The sequence below is a fragment of the Stegastes partitus genome, unplaced genomic scaffold (assembly GCF_000690725.1).
Source record: "Stegastes partitus isolate 25-593 unplaced genomic scaffold, Stegastes_partitus-1.0.2 Scaffold185, whole genome shotgun sequence".
Taxonomy (NCBI): domain Eukaryota; kingdom Metazoa; phylum Chordata; class Actinopteri; family Pomacentridae; genus Stegastes; species Stegastes partitus.
The window spans coordinates 249,720-264,550 of record NW_007577916.1 but is presented as its reverse complement, the minus strand read 5'-3'; the positions used below and the strand labels follow the sequence as shown (position 1 = coordinate 264,550).

The 14,831-nt window shown below is 43.8% G+C and overlaps 1 protein-coding gene across 1 annotated transcript in view; it reads left to right on the top strand.

The window, feature by feature from the left end:
* Positions 1-427: 427 nt before the first annotated feature.
* cep104 (centrosomal protein 104) overlaps positions 428-14,831 on the top strand; it is a 29,378-nt gene continuing 14,974 nt past the window's right edge. Inside the window, exons 1-13 of the mRNA XM_008280201.1 lie at positions 428-499; positions 1,672-1,798; positions 2,066-2,239; positions 2,386-2,524; positions 3,583-3,645; positions 6,538-6,614; positions 6,987-7,155; positions 8,967-9,122; positions 9,261-9,488; positions 10,443-10,658; positions 10,982-11,149; positions 11,864-12,037; positions 14,254-14,430. Of these exons, the coding sequence (XP_008278423.1) occupies positions 1,686-1,798; positions 2,066-2,239; positions 2,386-2,524; positions 3,583-3,645; positions 6,538-6,614; positions 6,987-7,155; positions 8,967-9,122; positions 9,261-9,488; positions 10,443-10,658; positions 10,982-11,149; positions 11,864-12,037; positions 14,254-14,430 (1,854 nt within the window). The 5' untranslated portion in view covers positions 428-499; positions 1,672-1,685. The remainder of the gene's footprint in view (positions 500-1,671; positions 1,799-2,065; positions 2,240-2,385; positions 2,525-3,582; positions 3,646-6,537; positions 6,615-6,986; positions 7,156-8,966; positions 9,123-9,260; positions 9,489-10,442; positions 10,659-10,981; positions 11,150-11,863; positions 12,038-14,253; positions 14,431-14,831) is intronic.

The window sequence follows — 14,831 nt, the reverse complement described above, 5'->3', positions numbered from 1 at the left end:
CTATATTTTTGGATGCTGCTGTGGCGTGTAAATTTCCACCATTGGGGCATCAATAAAAAATTATTCTATTCTATTCTATTGCATTCTATTTAGGTGATCCGTGCTTTTTCACTTTGTAAAGGAGAAATAAACTTGGATCTCTCATGCCTTTATTCTGAAGAGCTGACTTGTTGCGGTATTATAGCAGCTTTTTTAACCAGGAAGAAGAACGGACTGCGGAAGGAGTTGAGAAAAAGCTTCTCTAAACGTTTGTGTGTGTTAACAGATATTAATATCACCATGAAATACGCGTACAAACAGATATAACCAAATGCGTGTCTCTGCGCAACGCTGCTTTAAACGTAACTGCTTCAAAAACTACAAATAAAACTACATTGACCACAATCCACCGATACTGACAACTGCCGTACATCTGCGCATGTCCGCCGTGGTTGTTGTCGGCGGTGGTTATGGAGATGAGATGGGACTGCGAGCTGTCAACTCTACGGTAATGTTCGCGGTAAGATATCTTGGAAATACACGCAAGAAAACGTCCGTTTACTTTAATCTGTACAAAACCAAAATGTAGGATATAAAGACTGATAGCTGTCAGGACATTTATGGGATTTTAGTCCGTTTATAAACCAGGTCCGTGCGGTTAGCCGTGCTGGCTGGTGGGGTAGGTTAGCTAATGCCCCCCGTCCGGCTTCAACATGCTCAAGTTAGCAAGAAGGGCTCCTCTGTTCTGCTCAGGAGGGCTGTGTGCTCGTATGGCTGTACGCTGAAGAGAAGCACATGTGAAACGACAACCAGCCGGGTTAGGTTTTTCCATGTGCAGCTTCCACCTCTGCTGAGAGACTCCAGCAAAGCCTTGAGCAGGTCTTTAAGCCTCCAGCATCCGGCACACTCAGAGCCTCTGTGATTAGAGAACACAACATACAATTGTTTGCCTTAAAGGTATTCTTTTATTGTTGACATTGTTTTCTATTTTATTGTTAATTAAATAAGTAATTGTTGTATTAATAGGTGAAGCAACATGACACAATCCCAGCTGCATTAGTCCAGATTCAGTATTGCTGTGAGAGGATATTCTCTAAAGGCGGTTGGATAAAATGTTCAGTAGGTGCTGGAGTTTAATGAGCGATGCCCAGAGATGTTGTTCAGATGGTAGCACCCTGGGTGCTTAGCCCAGCCCAGAAATCTTTAGATTTAACCTGAAAACTGCACAATTTTCAAAGTATTTCTGGATAAAATTAACATGAAATGTGAGACGCTGTTCTTTACACAATGTAATGTCATCGCACTTTCTTTCCATGTATATCGCACTAGTGCACGGTGAGATTTATGGAGCTATAAATGTAAAGACGTGCCTTGGAAATACTTGTTTTTATGAATTTAGCGTAATAGTAATTTGGGTAAATAGTCCAGGAGAAGAGATGCAGCTGATGATTAGGGGAAAAGGGTCTCTCATAAAGTCCATCCATCATGGATCCTCAGTGTGATCCTGACGAGGATCCTCACTGGGGTCATGGGGGGCTGGAGTCTATCCCAGCTGACTCAGGGTGAAGGCAGGTTCACCTGGACAGGTAACCAGTCTATCACAGGGCTACACTTAGAGACAGACAACCAAGCACACTCACATTCACACCTACGGACAATTTAGAACCACCTGTGTTTTCTGTGTTTTGTTAGTATCCATCACAGGGATGCCTAGGAAGATAGGATTCATTGTGATCAACTCTTCGAGTCATGAGGACAACTTCAGTGCCAAGGAGCTCATGGTCCATGCGCCCACAGTCAGTGGCTGGAGGTCCAGCAGGTACATCAACACAATGCCTCACTTTCAACGTGTCAGAGATCGTTTCTGGCAGGTTCATGATTTTAATAAAGACATAGGGACATTTCTGCTCCATCTCTCATATTGTCTGTAATCTTTAGTCTTTGTTCCCCTTCCTAAAACAATATTATTATCAGATCTAGAACATACTTGATGTCTGTTTCTCTTGTCAGTTTTCTCTGGTTTCTTAAGTCTGTCCTTTCCCCTTAAACCAACTCAAGCTTCTGTGAATCGTATCATATCCTGCAGGCTGTGCTCCTACCCTCAGCACATCACCCTCCAGCTGGCGGAGAGAAGCAGGGTAAGAAAGCTGCAGCTGCTCGCTCACCAGTATCTCATCCCAGCCAAGGTTGAGTTCCACATTGGAGACACTCTTCCAGAAAGCAGCTCTCCAGGATTCCCCGGGCAGCTTCGGAGGCTCGGGTGAGACAACAGATTCGGCCGAGGCTCACTTTTTAAACCCTTTTGTGCATTTTAACATCGGTCAATACAGGGTTGTTTAAAAAATTCAGATGCAGCAGTATACACAGACACAGACCTTAAATACGAACATCTCACTCTCCTCCCAGATACGTGTCTTTGTCAGACAATGAGAAGACGGGTTTCAAAGCTCGGGAGCTGAAGTCGGTCCACGTGGATGCCGCTGGAACGTACCTGAGAATCACCTTCCACAGGAACCACGTCAACCGTTACAATCACTACGATCAGGTACTCTGTTAGATGGCAGCGTTGCACCGACACCATCATGTCACCGCTTTTCCCGTCTGTCTGGCGAAGACGCGACGCCGCGAGAGGTTGAGAGCAAGTCAGTTTGTCTGTATTCTGATAAAGATTATTTGCAGTTGGCTTCAAGAACTAATTAGGTTGCATTAATGAGAAATAAACTGCAAAGTCTAATTTAAAAATGAGGCCCTTTGTACAAGGTCAGTGTTTGAACATAGCAGTTGTTTTGTCTTGATTTCTGAGGCTCTTAGGAGGAATCTGCCATCAGCCTGGTGTCCAGCAGCAACCGGCCACAACACCGCTCTCTGATCATATGTTCTCCATCTCAGTATTGTGGTGTGTTGTGGTCATATGAGACTGGATTATATTTAACAATAAACCATTTTAGGAGGGCTTAAGCCTTCTGCAGGTACTGTTTTATGACTAATGTGATTTATTACTTTGCTGATATCACATCACCAGTTTTATTCCTAACTTCACGTCGCTTTATTTGCATTAGAGCTGAAATTATTAGTCACAATATTGACAGAAACAGGCAGTTAATTAATTCTAATTTTGGCAATCAGTCAGAAGAAAGTTGCTGGTATGAAATATTAAAAAAAAAAAAAAACAAAACTGCTGGGAAATGTAGTTTTTAACAAATGTTACACAAACAGTAGTAAATAGAGGATTAGTTCAGGGCTGTTTTCTGGCTCACATTCATATAGGATCGCTGTATTGTGAGTATTTACAGCTGCAGGCAGCATACGTGGGATTGACTCTGAATAAATGATCGTATTTTTGTGTGCTCACCTACTGCAATCATGTGTGTTTTTCCTGTGTATGTTAGTACAATCAGCTCTTTGTTTGTCTTAGTTTTTCATGGGATTGGTTGACAATAAATACATTTTAAAAAATCACCATCTTTGCTCCTCATACAGACTCATCATCAACATCCAAACGCCCGTCGCATGCATTGATTTTTTATTTATTTATTTGTTAATTTTCTCTCCCAGTTCATTCAGCTCCCTCTCACTGTCATCAACATCTGTTTATGATTTCAGGTTGCTTTGGTTGCCATTAATGTTCTGGGAGATTCTTTGGATGGCAATGCCTTTAACACAATCGTAAGTGAGCGCTCTCCTCATCGCCTGCCATGCGTAGCTGCATTTACATGTACACAGCAGTAGGTGGTGGTGTTGTGCTGTGGTTCTGTGAGACGTCGCTCCGTCGCCAGTCACTCAGAAATAGGACCGATTGATGTTTGCTGCTGTGACAGTTGAAGTTTTCGGCATGTCAGAATCAGGAACAGGCCTGTTGAGCACATACCATTCATTTATCCTCCATAAAGCTTCATAAAATCAGTAAGCTGAAATCCATCGCCTTGTTTTTACTGTCGTGATGGAGGGTTTTTGCTCTGTGCAAAGACCTACGCTTACTTTATTTTAGTTTTTTTAGAATACAAAGTAGTTCTGCTGATGGGAACGGGCAAACAAAGAGAATGAGTTAACTTACCTTTCAGATTTTAAAAAGTATTCGATGTTATGGTTGTATTACATGATTACATGGTGAGGGTATACTGTGTGTGCGTGTGTGTGTGCATGTGTGTGTGTGTGTGTGTGTGTAAAAAAGTGTATATATATGTGTCAGGCATGTAGTAATGAGACACAAAGGGAGGGCAGTATGTAATCAAACAGGAGCCCTTTAGTTAGTCGGTGTAATCAGATAGTCCTGCAGATGGACAGCTCCTGGAGGAGTGAGAACACCTTAAAACACACACACACACACACACACACACACACACACAGACAGAGAGATGGAAAGACACGGACACACACCCGCACAGATTCCAGCGAACAGGCTGTGCATTGTTGGTCCACTAATCCGACTCTGAGCACCTCCATCACAGCGGTGATCTTGCCTGGAGGGTCGGCTAGATCCTGTTCTCCTATATCTGCTCTATGGGTGGAAGTTGTGTTTGTCCTGTCGAGGGACGCTGTGGCGCGAATGCAGGGAGAAAGCTTAGTTATTTGCTGATTTGAAAGGCCGGTTCACCCAAATTACGAGACACAGTTATTCCCACTTAAAGCGCCCTCTCTCAGTTTGCCAAACCTCCGCTCACTGATTTAGCTTTTTCTGAAATTACGCTCACATCATTGAATTGTTTGGTGTTTACATGTCGCCGTCCTCAGCGGCAGTGCAACTGTGTTACATTTGTCATTGCACAAGAAGCGCTTAGCGATGGCTCTCCTTTGTGCACAGTCCCAGTAGCAGTGATCCAGCTTGACGACACAACAGCATCCTGAACCTGAAGCTTTAAATGGAATTCAGCCATCATTGTTTTAATCTTTAACACCTGTACTTTTGTGAAACGTGTTCTGGGGAAAAGACCTGAGTTTAATCTCTTTCTTACGCTTTATAGTCGTCTCTTTTAAAGAGATTTAGTTTTCTGTAAACTTTTTTAAATGGATAATTGGATAATTCGCAGAACATTCTGTTACCAGAGTTTATAGGAGCAATTTCAGGTTTATGCATCGACCAGGGCTACAGGTGGATCAGTGGTTAGCATCGTGGCCTCACAGCTAGAAGGTCGCCAGTTCACGTCCCGGTGAGGACACCCGGGATCTTCCTGCGTGGAGTCTCCATGTTCTCCCCGTGCAGCGTGGGTTCTCTCCGGGTTCTCCGGCTTCCTCCCACAGTCCACAAACATGCTGAGGTTAATTGGTGATTGTAAATTGTCCGTAGGTGTGAATGTGAGTGTGCTTGGTTGTCTGTCTCTAAGTGTAGCCCTGTGATAGACTGGTTACCTGTCCAGGTGAACCTGCCTTCACCCTGAGTCAGCTGGGATAGGCTCCAGCCCCCCATGACCCTGGTGAGGATTAAGCGATGTATAGACGTTGGACGTTTTTTATCAGCTCAATCCTGGGTCGCCCCCAGTGTCTGACTGAAGATTACGCCCTTGGTGACCAATGCTGTCTAATAATAGTTTGTCTTCAAGGAAGTCCAGGCACAAGAAATTAACAATAGGTCCTTCAGAGGGTTCCAGGAAGCTGTCAGAAAAAGTATCTGTGCAGTAACTCACTCAGAGCACTAATACCTGCAGCTGGAGCACCTGCTGTTAATTAGAGCCACTGATTAATTCCAGATCACAGCGCTGTGAGGAGGCTGCACACATACGCTAGGAAACAACACAAACACATGGCCTGAGACACTGGGATTCACCCGTCATGACACAATCCTGCAGTCTGTACAGACAGGAAACTCTCCTTCAGGAAAAGAAATGTGAAAATATGACAGAGAGAAGAGGTGATTTCCACAAACATAAACAGGCATATTTGTCCGACTAGAACAAGGATGTGACTGAAAGATAATCCTGTAATCTTTTGTAATTCTGTCTGTCGGCTGGGATAGACTCCAGCCCCCCATGAGCCTAGTGGGGATTAAGGTATAGAGTTAATGGATGGATGGATGGATGGTGTGGCTGGTCCATGTATATGAAATAGTGACATACAAACGCATATTTTGGTTTCTTTTTTCTTCTCATTGAAAGAAGAATAACACCATACTGTACGGTTGTAGTGTGCAGTGTTGTCCTTGTGGGTTTGTACGACGGTAGTGGCCTTCTCTCCCACCAGGAAGTCTGTAAGAATGAGCTCATCAATAGACGTGGTTTTCTATTCGGGTAATGATTAGCGTTCAAGGTAACAGCAGTGTCCACAGTGTCGTACAACAGTCTAAGTCCCTGAATGTATTTTTTCTGTGTGTGTGTGTGTGTCTTACTGCTATTGCAAGGTCCAGGCGTTTGTTGGTGAAGACATTTAGACATTTAGGCAGATCACCACTATTAACAAGAAGAAGAAGAAGCAGAAGCAGAGTTATGGTTAGTTTCAGGATAAGGTAGGAGGTGAAGCTGAGGTTCTCCTGAAAGCTAATGAGATTCTAAAACAATAGTCCTGAGCACAGTAATACAAGCGTATATATATCACGTGTGTGTAATTTGTCCATCTGTTTACCCCCAGCCAAGCAGAGAGCAGCTGATCGAACACTACCTCAATAGTACCCCGCTGGAAGTCGCCTTGGACACGACCTTCATGGGGTGAGACTGGGCCGTTGAACCCTGGTTTCTTTGTCTTGTGACAAAAACACTGTTCAACAAAGTCATTTTGTCTGGAAGATAACCAATAAGGCATTTAAGGTCACATGCATTTGAAGACAATGCAGGTGGCGGCCAGTGCAAAGAAAAAACACATCTCCATTTTTTTTTTATTTTTATATCAACCCCCAAGGGGCGGTTCACATCAGGGTCTCGCTCTTTGGGGGCAGTTAGTGTTTTTCCCTTTTCATCAGGAATTGCACAACAAGCAGCCCATTTAAGTAATAAAGATTCTGGCATTACCTCAAATTAATTTAACTGTTTTTCTGTTTTCTGTGTTTCATTAATGTTTCAAACACGTGTCTTTGCTTCCAGTAAATGTGAGTCCATCTCCCCCTTGGACGACCTGGCATTCGATATGTACCAGGACCCGGAAGTCGCCCACATCATCCGCCTCCTGGACCAGAAGAAGCAGGACGTGGTCCGGCAGGAGAAATACGAGCAGGCCAAGAATCTGAAGCAGGCCATCGCTGACCTACAGAAGGTAGCTGCTGGGAAGGATAGAGTATTCATTTTGCCACCGAAGCAACGGGGTTTGAAGGATGCCCCTTTATTGCAGCACAAAGATGCTCAGGCTAATGCGACGTGGTGTGTTTTGGAGCAGGTTTTACTCTGCAGATAGTAAATAACTTGCTTGCCAGGTCCACAATTCCAAAAGCAAACATCAACATCTAAACATCAGTTAAACATCCATGTAGTGCGATTTCGACACCGTCTGTAACAGTAGTTGTTAAGCATTGTTCAGATTCCTGTCACTGACCTTCTCTGTATACTGCGTTACCATGCACACCATGAATTCTTCATAAGCTCAACAGCTGCAGTCAGGCTACTTTGGTACAGTTTTCTTTTTTATTTTTTTCAAAACCTCCCAACTACAAGCCCATGTGTAACCAGACACATACTGGCACCTTGTTAGCATGGCATATTAGCATCACGGACAAAGCAGTAGCCAGGCTAGTCATGCTGAAAATCCCTTGTCATCGCACCCTCGGGATGTCAGAGGATGGTTTGTGCTGTTACATGATATCTGAAAGTGCATGACAGAGAGAAGACGGGACAGAAGAGTGCGACTGTCCGACTTTGCACTGAGCGAATATCCTCAGCTGCATGCAGGGAATCCTTGATATGAACTGAATAAGAGCTGCCTTATGCTGGTTATTTTGTCCACAAAGAGAAGACTCACGAGGCTTTGCAACTGAGGCTGTGTCGGTTGGCACCTGGTTAAGCCACTTAATTCATCCTAATGGAATTTCCTCACAGAGAAATTACATGTCTGACTTACTGGAAGTTGTTGTTAAATTTCCATCTTGTAAATCTCAGTGATTCACTGTGTGGCTCTGCTACTCGTGTTGCACCAGAGCTGTACTGATGCGGGGCAGATCTGTCAAATCTAAGTCCATCCTTTAAGTATGAATCAGTGAATTTATTTATTTTCTAAGTTTCAGTTTCATTTTTGTGTTTTGGACCAGTGCTTCTATAATGATTCTTCAGTAATAACAACATCGTACTGATCGTAGTAATCGCTTAGATCTGGTGGTAGCAGTACAATTATGTCAAATGCAGCCCAAAAATAAGAGCGTTAAGATGTTCACACAGGTGGGTTGATTTATGTGATTTCATCTGGACCAGTTAAAATGCTAGGAACGATGAACAACTGTGCACAATTACAGAAAACACAGTTAATAAATTAGACATTTAAACTGTGATGTATGTTTAGTTTATCATTATACTGTTCAACTTCTTTTCTATTTTAAATACGTTTGACTAAAGGATTGTTTATGTACAATCTGTTTGATTCCTTTAGTACCGTCTCTTTCCCATCAGTACTGTTTTGGTGACTCCATCACATTTCACAGCCCTAACAGATGCCAGTTTGCAGTTAAAACAGTGACTACAGCGTTAGTATTACAAATAGTTGGAAGAATGAAAACCAAAGTAAACTGTTGTCATCTTGCGAGACGAGAACAAGGTCAAGAAATAAGGACCAGAGCCTGTTGAAGACCAGGACCAAAACCCGCTCCTGAATATTGCATGTACCTAATCTTTTGAAACTAAAAAAGATGATGTGATTCTTCATGCAGTAAATCTATCAACTGGAGCTCTGCTCTCACCTGAAGTTTCCAGCAGTGATGGTCGTAAACAAGACTTATAGTCAATATAGGCACAAACTGACATAAATCAAAGACATGACGAGCCTCATAAACTGCTCCCGTGTCAGCCTGTCTAAACATGCAGCGTAAGCTCACCGTGTACCTGCAAGGCGTCCTTCACCTCTCCTTATCTTGGGCTCTTCAGGTGGGCGAGCGTTTGGCTCGATATGATGTGGAGAAGCGATGCGCCATCGAAAAGGAAGATTATGACCTGGCCAAGAAGAAGAAAGAGATGATGGAGGAGTACAGGAAGAGTGTCTACCAGCAGCTGGAAGTCCACAACCTGCTGGACATGTCAACGGTCAGCTGCCAACCTCCCACTGTTGGTGTGATACAACTGATGTTTTTTGTCCAGTGTGTTATGAGATATGGGAAAAATCAATACATGGCTTACTGAACCCAAACTGAATCCTGTTCCGTCTTTCTACCTCATCACTAGATCACAGGAGCAGCAGACTCCTCCCCGGCCCAGCATCCTCCCCCTCATCTGCCCTCTCCAAATCACCGTTCAGCCCCCATCAAGCCCCTTGTGTCCACAGACACGTTCAGGAAGGAGAAAAGAAGTGACACTCTTCAGAATCAGCTGTCAGCCTCAGAAACAGTCGTGCCCAAACTCAGCAGCCTGCCTGACCCACCTTGCACCCCTGCTGCTGTACCCAAGATTGATGTAAGTGTCTAACTCAACACAAACATGTCCGATGCTAGCAGACACTGAATGGCCACTTCATGCTTTCTGCATCCGTGCGTGCCGATAACAGGACCGGAGGCGCGGCTCTGTGCAGCTACAATTAAGGCCGAGCGAGTCTGTACTTGGCCAGCTGCATTTCACATCATATCGAACACAGAAAAACACACAAGTAATAACTTGTCCAGTGCTTGTTTGTGACACCTCTGTGGACGGTCAGTGATAAGTTGTTCTCCCAGTATTGATCCAGCTGCAGACATCTGTAGGTGTCGCTTGTTCACCTCACATGCATTCCTGTATTATAAAGATAAGCCGGTCCACTGATGTACCTTGGGAACATGTCTCCTGCCTAAACGTCTATAGTGTTAGAGCCCTGAGCACACTGGGAGATTATGACCAGCCTGGGCTTTTATGCTTTACTCACTATCTACTAAGACCGGCCCCACTGCAGGTTTAGGTTTCACTATTTAATTAAAAGCGTGCAACAGTTGGCTGACTCCAGCGGCTGCCAACCTGGCCTCAAGGCAGGGCTTTGAGCCTTGTACTAGGCAGCGGTGCCAGTTGGCTCAGGGGTACAGGAGACAGTGCTCACCGGCTGGAGCTTTGGTTTTTATAGATGGGGTTAAATGTTCATTGTCATCCCAATGTTGATTGATCGACTTATTCAGTGATCAAATGCTGTTAAGAGTTAGTGAAAGAACAAAGGCTCAGGTTATCAATTTTTCAAAGGAATGGACGTCCTGCTCAGATGTGAACATGTATATCAGCTCTCTGAACTTTTGAACTGAAGGGCCTCTAAAAAAGTATATGAAACACACATATACCAACATTTAAACACTGTGGTCATGAAATAAAAAGAAATGTAAAAGTTGTTTATTTTTCTGTATACAAATATATTTCAAAATGAAATGCGAATGTTGTTGTTTGTGGTGTAAGGTTACCAGACTGCCTTATGATGAGAGGCCGCTGCCAGCCCTTCAGAGGAAAGATCAGCCGGTGGAGGCCGTCCACAGCCCTGCAGAGGAGCACTCCCCTAAATCTGATGCGCAAAGGTCTCCACACAGCCCGGAGATGAGCGGGGAGCCAGAACCCCTGACGGAGAAGGCCCAGAGAGAGGCCGGCCTTCCTATAGAGGTTTACGGAGAAAGCCTGGTGAGAAGAAGTAAAGGTGGAACACCTGGCCAGCTAGCATTTGCTGTCCCATAGGATATTTTCTAGCATGTGCCTGTCTTTACCAGAGCAGTTGTTTTAACTAACCAGTTCCAAAGGTAGTTTTATGATGCTGTAAATGGTCAGGGATTCAAACTGTGGATGTATGCTCTGTAGCTGTAGGGCTTTAAAGAAAAATATTTCAGTTGATAATCTCTGGATATGGTTTGTAAAGCTACACACAAATCTACTGCTACCTGCTCTAATACCCACATAACTAATGTGTGTAATATCCTTGCAACCCCTCGGCTGTTTTTGCCCTCCAGGTGGCCGGAGCATATTCTAAAACCTGGTGCTACAGAGAGGATGCCCTACAGGCTGTGTGCAAGAAGCTTTCTGAGGTGTCACCCAACACCCCCAAGGAGGAGCTGAGAAACATGATAAGAGCCGCAGTTTTCTTAGTCAGGAAGGCCCTCCTGGATAAAGTCACATCTGTGAGTCATTTTCTCAGAAGAACATAGTCTTGGTGTGAAAAGCATCCACATTAAGGCTCACAGGACGTGTTTGCTTTGTCGCTGACAAGTCTTCTATATATCATGTTCCCTGAATTCCTGTTTCAAACAGAACTAACATCCATGTTGTAAAAACATAAGCGCACACTCGCACATGCACGCCGTCAACAATGTTCACTCTGTACCGCGTGCAGACCCGCTTCTCTCTCCCAGAGCTGCCTTCGCTAAACAAACAGTTTTGACAAGCATCGCCTTGTGATGCCTCTCTGAGAGTCGCTTACAGCTTATATGGTAGTGAAAAGGGCTGTACTGCAGTAGTTCTGGGGATTTATTTTCCTATCCACACTGATGCACAGAATGCTCCAGTCGGATGTCAACTGCTTCGTTTACTGTTAAATACACTGCTGGTCTAAATGTAGTCCTGACTGTTTGTCATGTTGATTTACACTCTGAACCTACCTGTAAGCACAAAATTCCACAAATATTGATAATATATTGGTAGTTGAACTGACCTTAGCTTGTAATGAGTACCAAAAAAATAACTGTAAACCCTTTGTTCACAGTGACTGATTTCCACAGCCAGCTCAAGCTAACCATTGCTAAGTGCAGCCTTTCTGCTCAGTGACGTAGCCTCGGTAGCTTTTCTTGCAGCGTCCTCTAAGTTCTGAGCTTAACTTCAACCGTCTCTTAACTTAGGTTTTCCACGCCTCGCTGAAGCTGCTGCGGCTAATGCTGAGCCAGCTGATCCCGGGTCTGGGCCTGGGCCGGGCTGAAGTGACCCACTGCTTGGAGCAGACGTGCCCTAACCTGCTGACCAGGACCGGAGACTCTGCCGGCCGCCTTCGAGCTGCAGCCGCTTCCTTCATACAAGTAGTGTAACTCACTGACATGTCACTGTGGCACTAAGTCACTCTGGTCATGCTTATTTTGTTTATTTTTTTTTAATAAACATATATTTATTGAGTTTTAACAGTTTACAAATTGCATTGACAAAGCAAAACATATACAATCAACTACAAAATAAAATAATCCTCTCCCCCCACCCCAAAGGGAAATAAAACTAAGAACAAAACGAAGCGCAAAACACAAAAAGGGCATTGACACACACATATATATGTCCAAACATACACAGTTTAACATCACATGATTGAGACTTGACAGCTAGGGACATGTCACCTTTAAGGCACCAAAGCCTCCTCAACTCCACAGTTCTCCAAAAATACAAGAAAGGGATTCCAAATCTCTTTAAATTTGGCTGATTTCTTCTTCATTGTATATGTTAATCTTTCAAGGACAAGGCATGCTAATAATAATTCTTTCAGCCATCGTCCGATCGTAGGTCTTTTGACGTCTTTCCAACAGAGAGAGATCAACCGTCAAGCTTGTATTAAACATAAATCAGTGATTTTCTTCTCTTTACTGTTAAGCATACAGTCTTTTGGATACAAATTAAGAACTCTGGTCATGTTGATAGAAAATACAATACTAATCTCCCTGTACAATGAGCTGCCTGTACAAGGGTGAAGCAGCTACCAGGACAGCCTGACAGCAAACCCAAGCACATCAGGAACCAAACCAGTACAACTGTGCACCAATGAAACTTTGAATTACCATAAAAATATGTATTTCAGTGGTACAGTGACTTAAAAATATATGTGAACCCTTTAGAAGGACCTGGTTTTCCGCAATAATCGGCCAAAAACTGTGATTTGATCTTCATCAGAATCCCTTCCCGACACCATTTTTGCCGAGCAGGCGGTCGACTAACAGCTAACACACTGAGGTATGAGGAAGACATGGCTATGGAGCACGCCTAGCTGGTAGAGCTGCATTTCCTGACATGGGTGTGATGTATGAATAACATTTGCGATAGATAAATGCACGTACGTCACAGGCAGTGATTGGGGAAACATAAAACAACATAGATTAAAAAAATAAGTACGACGAAGTGATTGCGCTGAATGGTATGCTTAAGTGGATTTTAATGAGCGTGTACACACGGCTGATGGCTGTGACCTAACTGGTCTGCTTTGTTACTTACAAATGAAATCAGGCAAACGGACAGAGTGCTAATGATTGATGTATGACTTGCTGAAACACCCCACAGTAAGTAAACAGAATGCCAACACATGCAAAACTCGATCCAGTTTCCCTCCAAAGATTGCCCATGTTTGATGGTACTGTCATTGGTCGAACTCTGTGTTTTCTGGACTGATGCAGTTTCATGGGAGTATACTACTTTATTTCCCCGAAACAAGGCGGATCTTCCAAAAAACACAAGCCACAGACTGATTGTAATTTCCCAGCTGTGAGAGACTTGTGGGCCTCCCCAGAGAGGCTGAGCTCATTTGGGTGAGCATGTGCAGAGAGAGAACTGGTATTTATATATAAAAAAAACATGTACCAGTTTTGACCAAATGTCCTTCGTTGATAAAATGATAATTCCAGCACGGTTAAACAGAACAAGATCTGTGTTTTCTGCAACACACCCAATCCTTAAGTCACAAAGTCATTATAGTACTGAGAGACAAGCAGGAGCGACTAAGTTCTCAGCAGGATCTGAAATGAATGTGTCGCTGTTTGTGTTTGTGGGCTGCTGGATGGAGGGATGACTGTATCTGTGCACTCAGTGGACTCTGTGCTCGTTAACTCAGTCATGGGTGTGTGGTGTTGGGCAAGAAAGGAGGATGTCCAGTAGCTCATACTTCTGAGTTCTGGGCTGGGTTTAGAGCTCCGCTGGACCTCTGACAGATCTTTGTACGTCAGGATGATTCACAGGCTTTTTGTGTGTGTCCCATATTTCTAAGAAACATTCCCTGATGAGGCTGAAGCGGCAGAAAGAGGGCTTTCAAAGAGCCTTCTTCCGTCTGACTTTAATTGTACGCTTGCATTTTCTGTCGTGACTTGTCTCTTTGCCAGATGCACGTGTTGAATGATAAATTATAATGTGCGGCATCACACGAATATAAATTGTCACGGACTTACAGCACGCTAGATTATTTCATTTAAAGGTGCAAGTCTACAAACACGTCACCTGATTTCAACACTATGAAGTCATTGCCCCTCTCTCATGTCCCCCCGTTTAGGAAATTGCTGTTTTGAAGGATGTGCGGGCCCTGCAGATAATCCCTGGTGAGCTGGTGAAGCCTTTCAAATCCAACTTCCCGTCTCGTTTGGCTCAGAGTCGGGCCGAGCTGCTTGAGCGACTGCTGGCTGAGCTGGGTACAGAGAACTCTGGCTTCACCCTGGAAAATGTTATGATGGTAAGGGACCTAAAGCAGACTAAGTGAATCTAGCCATACCTTTTGTTTCCTTGAAGCTGAGAATAACTTTACTATCTTTAGAATTCAACCTTTTTTGTTTGCATCAGAGGCCAAATTTAGGCTCCAGAAGTCACATAGCATAGAATTTGATAGCAGCCGTAGCTATTGTTGTGAAAAATAGATTTCTACTGTGTACTCTCAGGTTCTTAGTATGCTCTTGCAGACATGAATATGGACACCATGGATGCATAGTTGTTCCTACTACTTTTTAGTCTGCTTGAAGTCTGCTCAAAGGATGCCTTCCATACATTGACAGTAGATCAGCATCTATATATTCTGTAAATGCGCTCTACAAATGATATTGACATTTCGGTTTTCCAGTGTGTGCACACTTGGTGCCA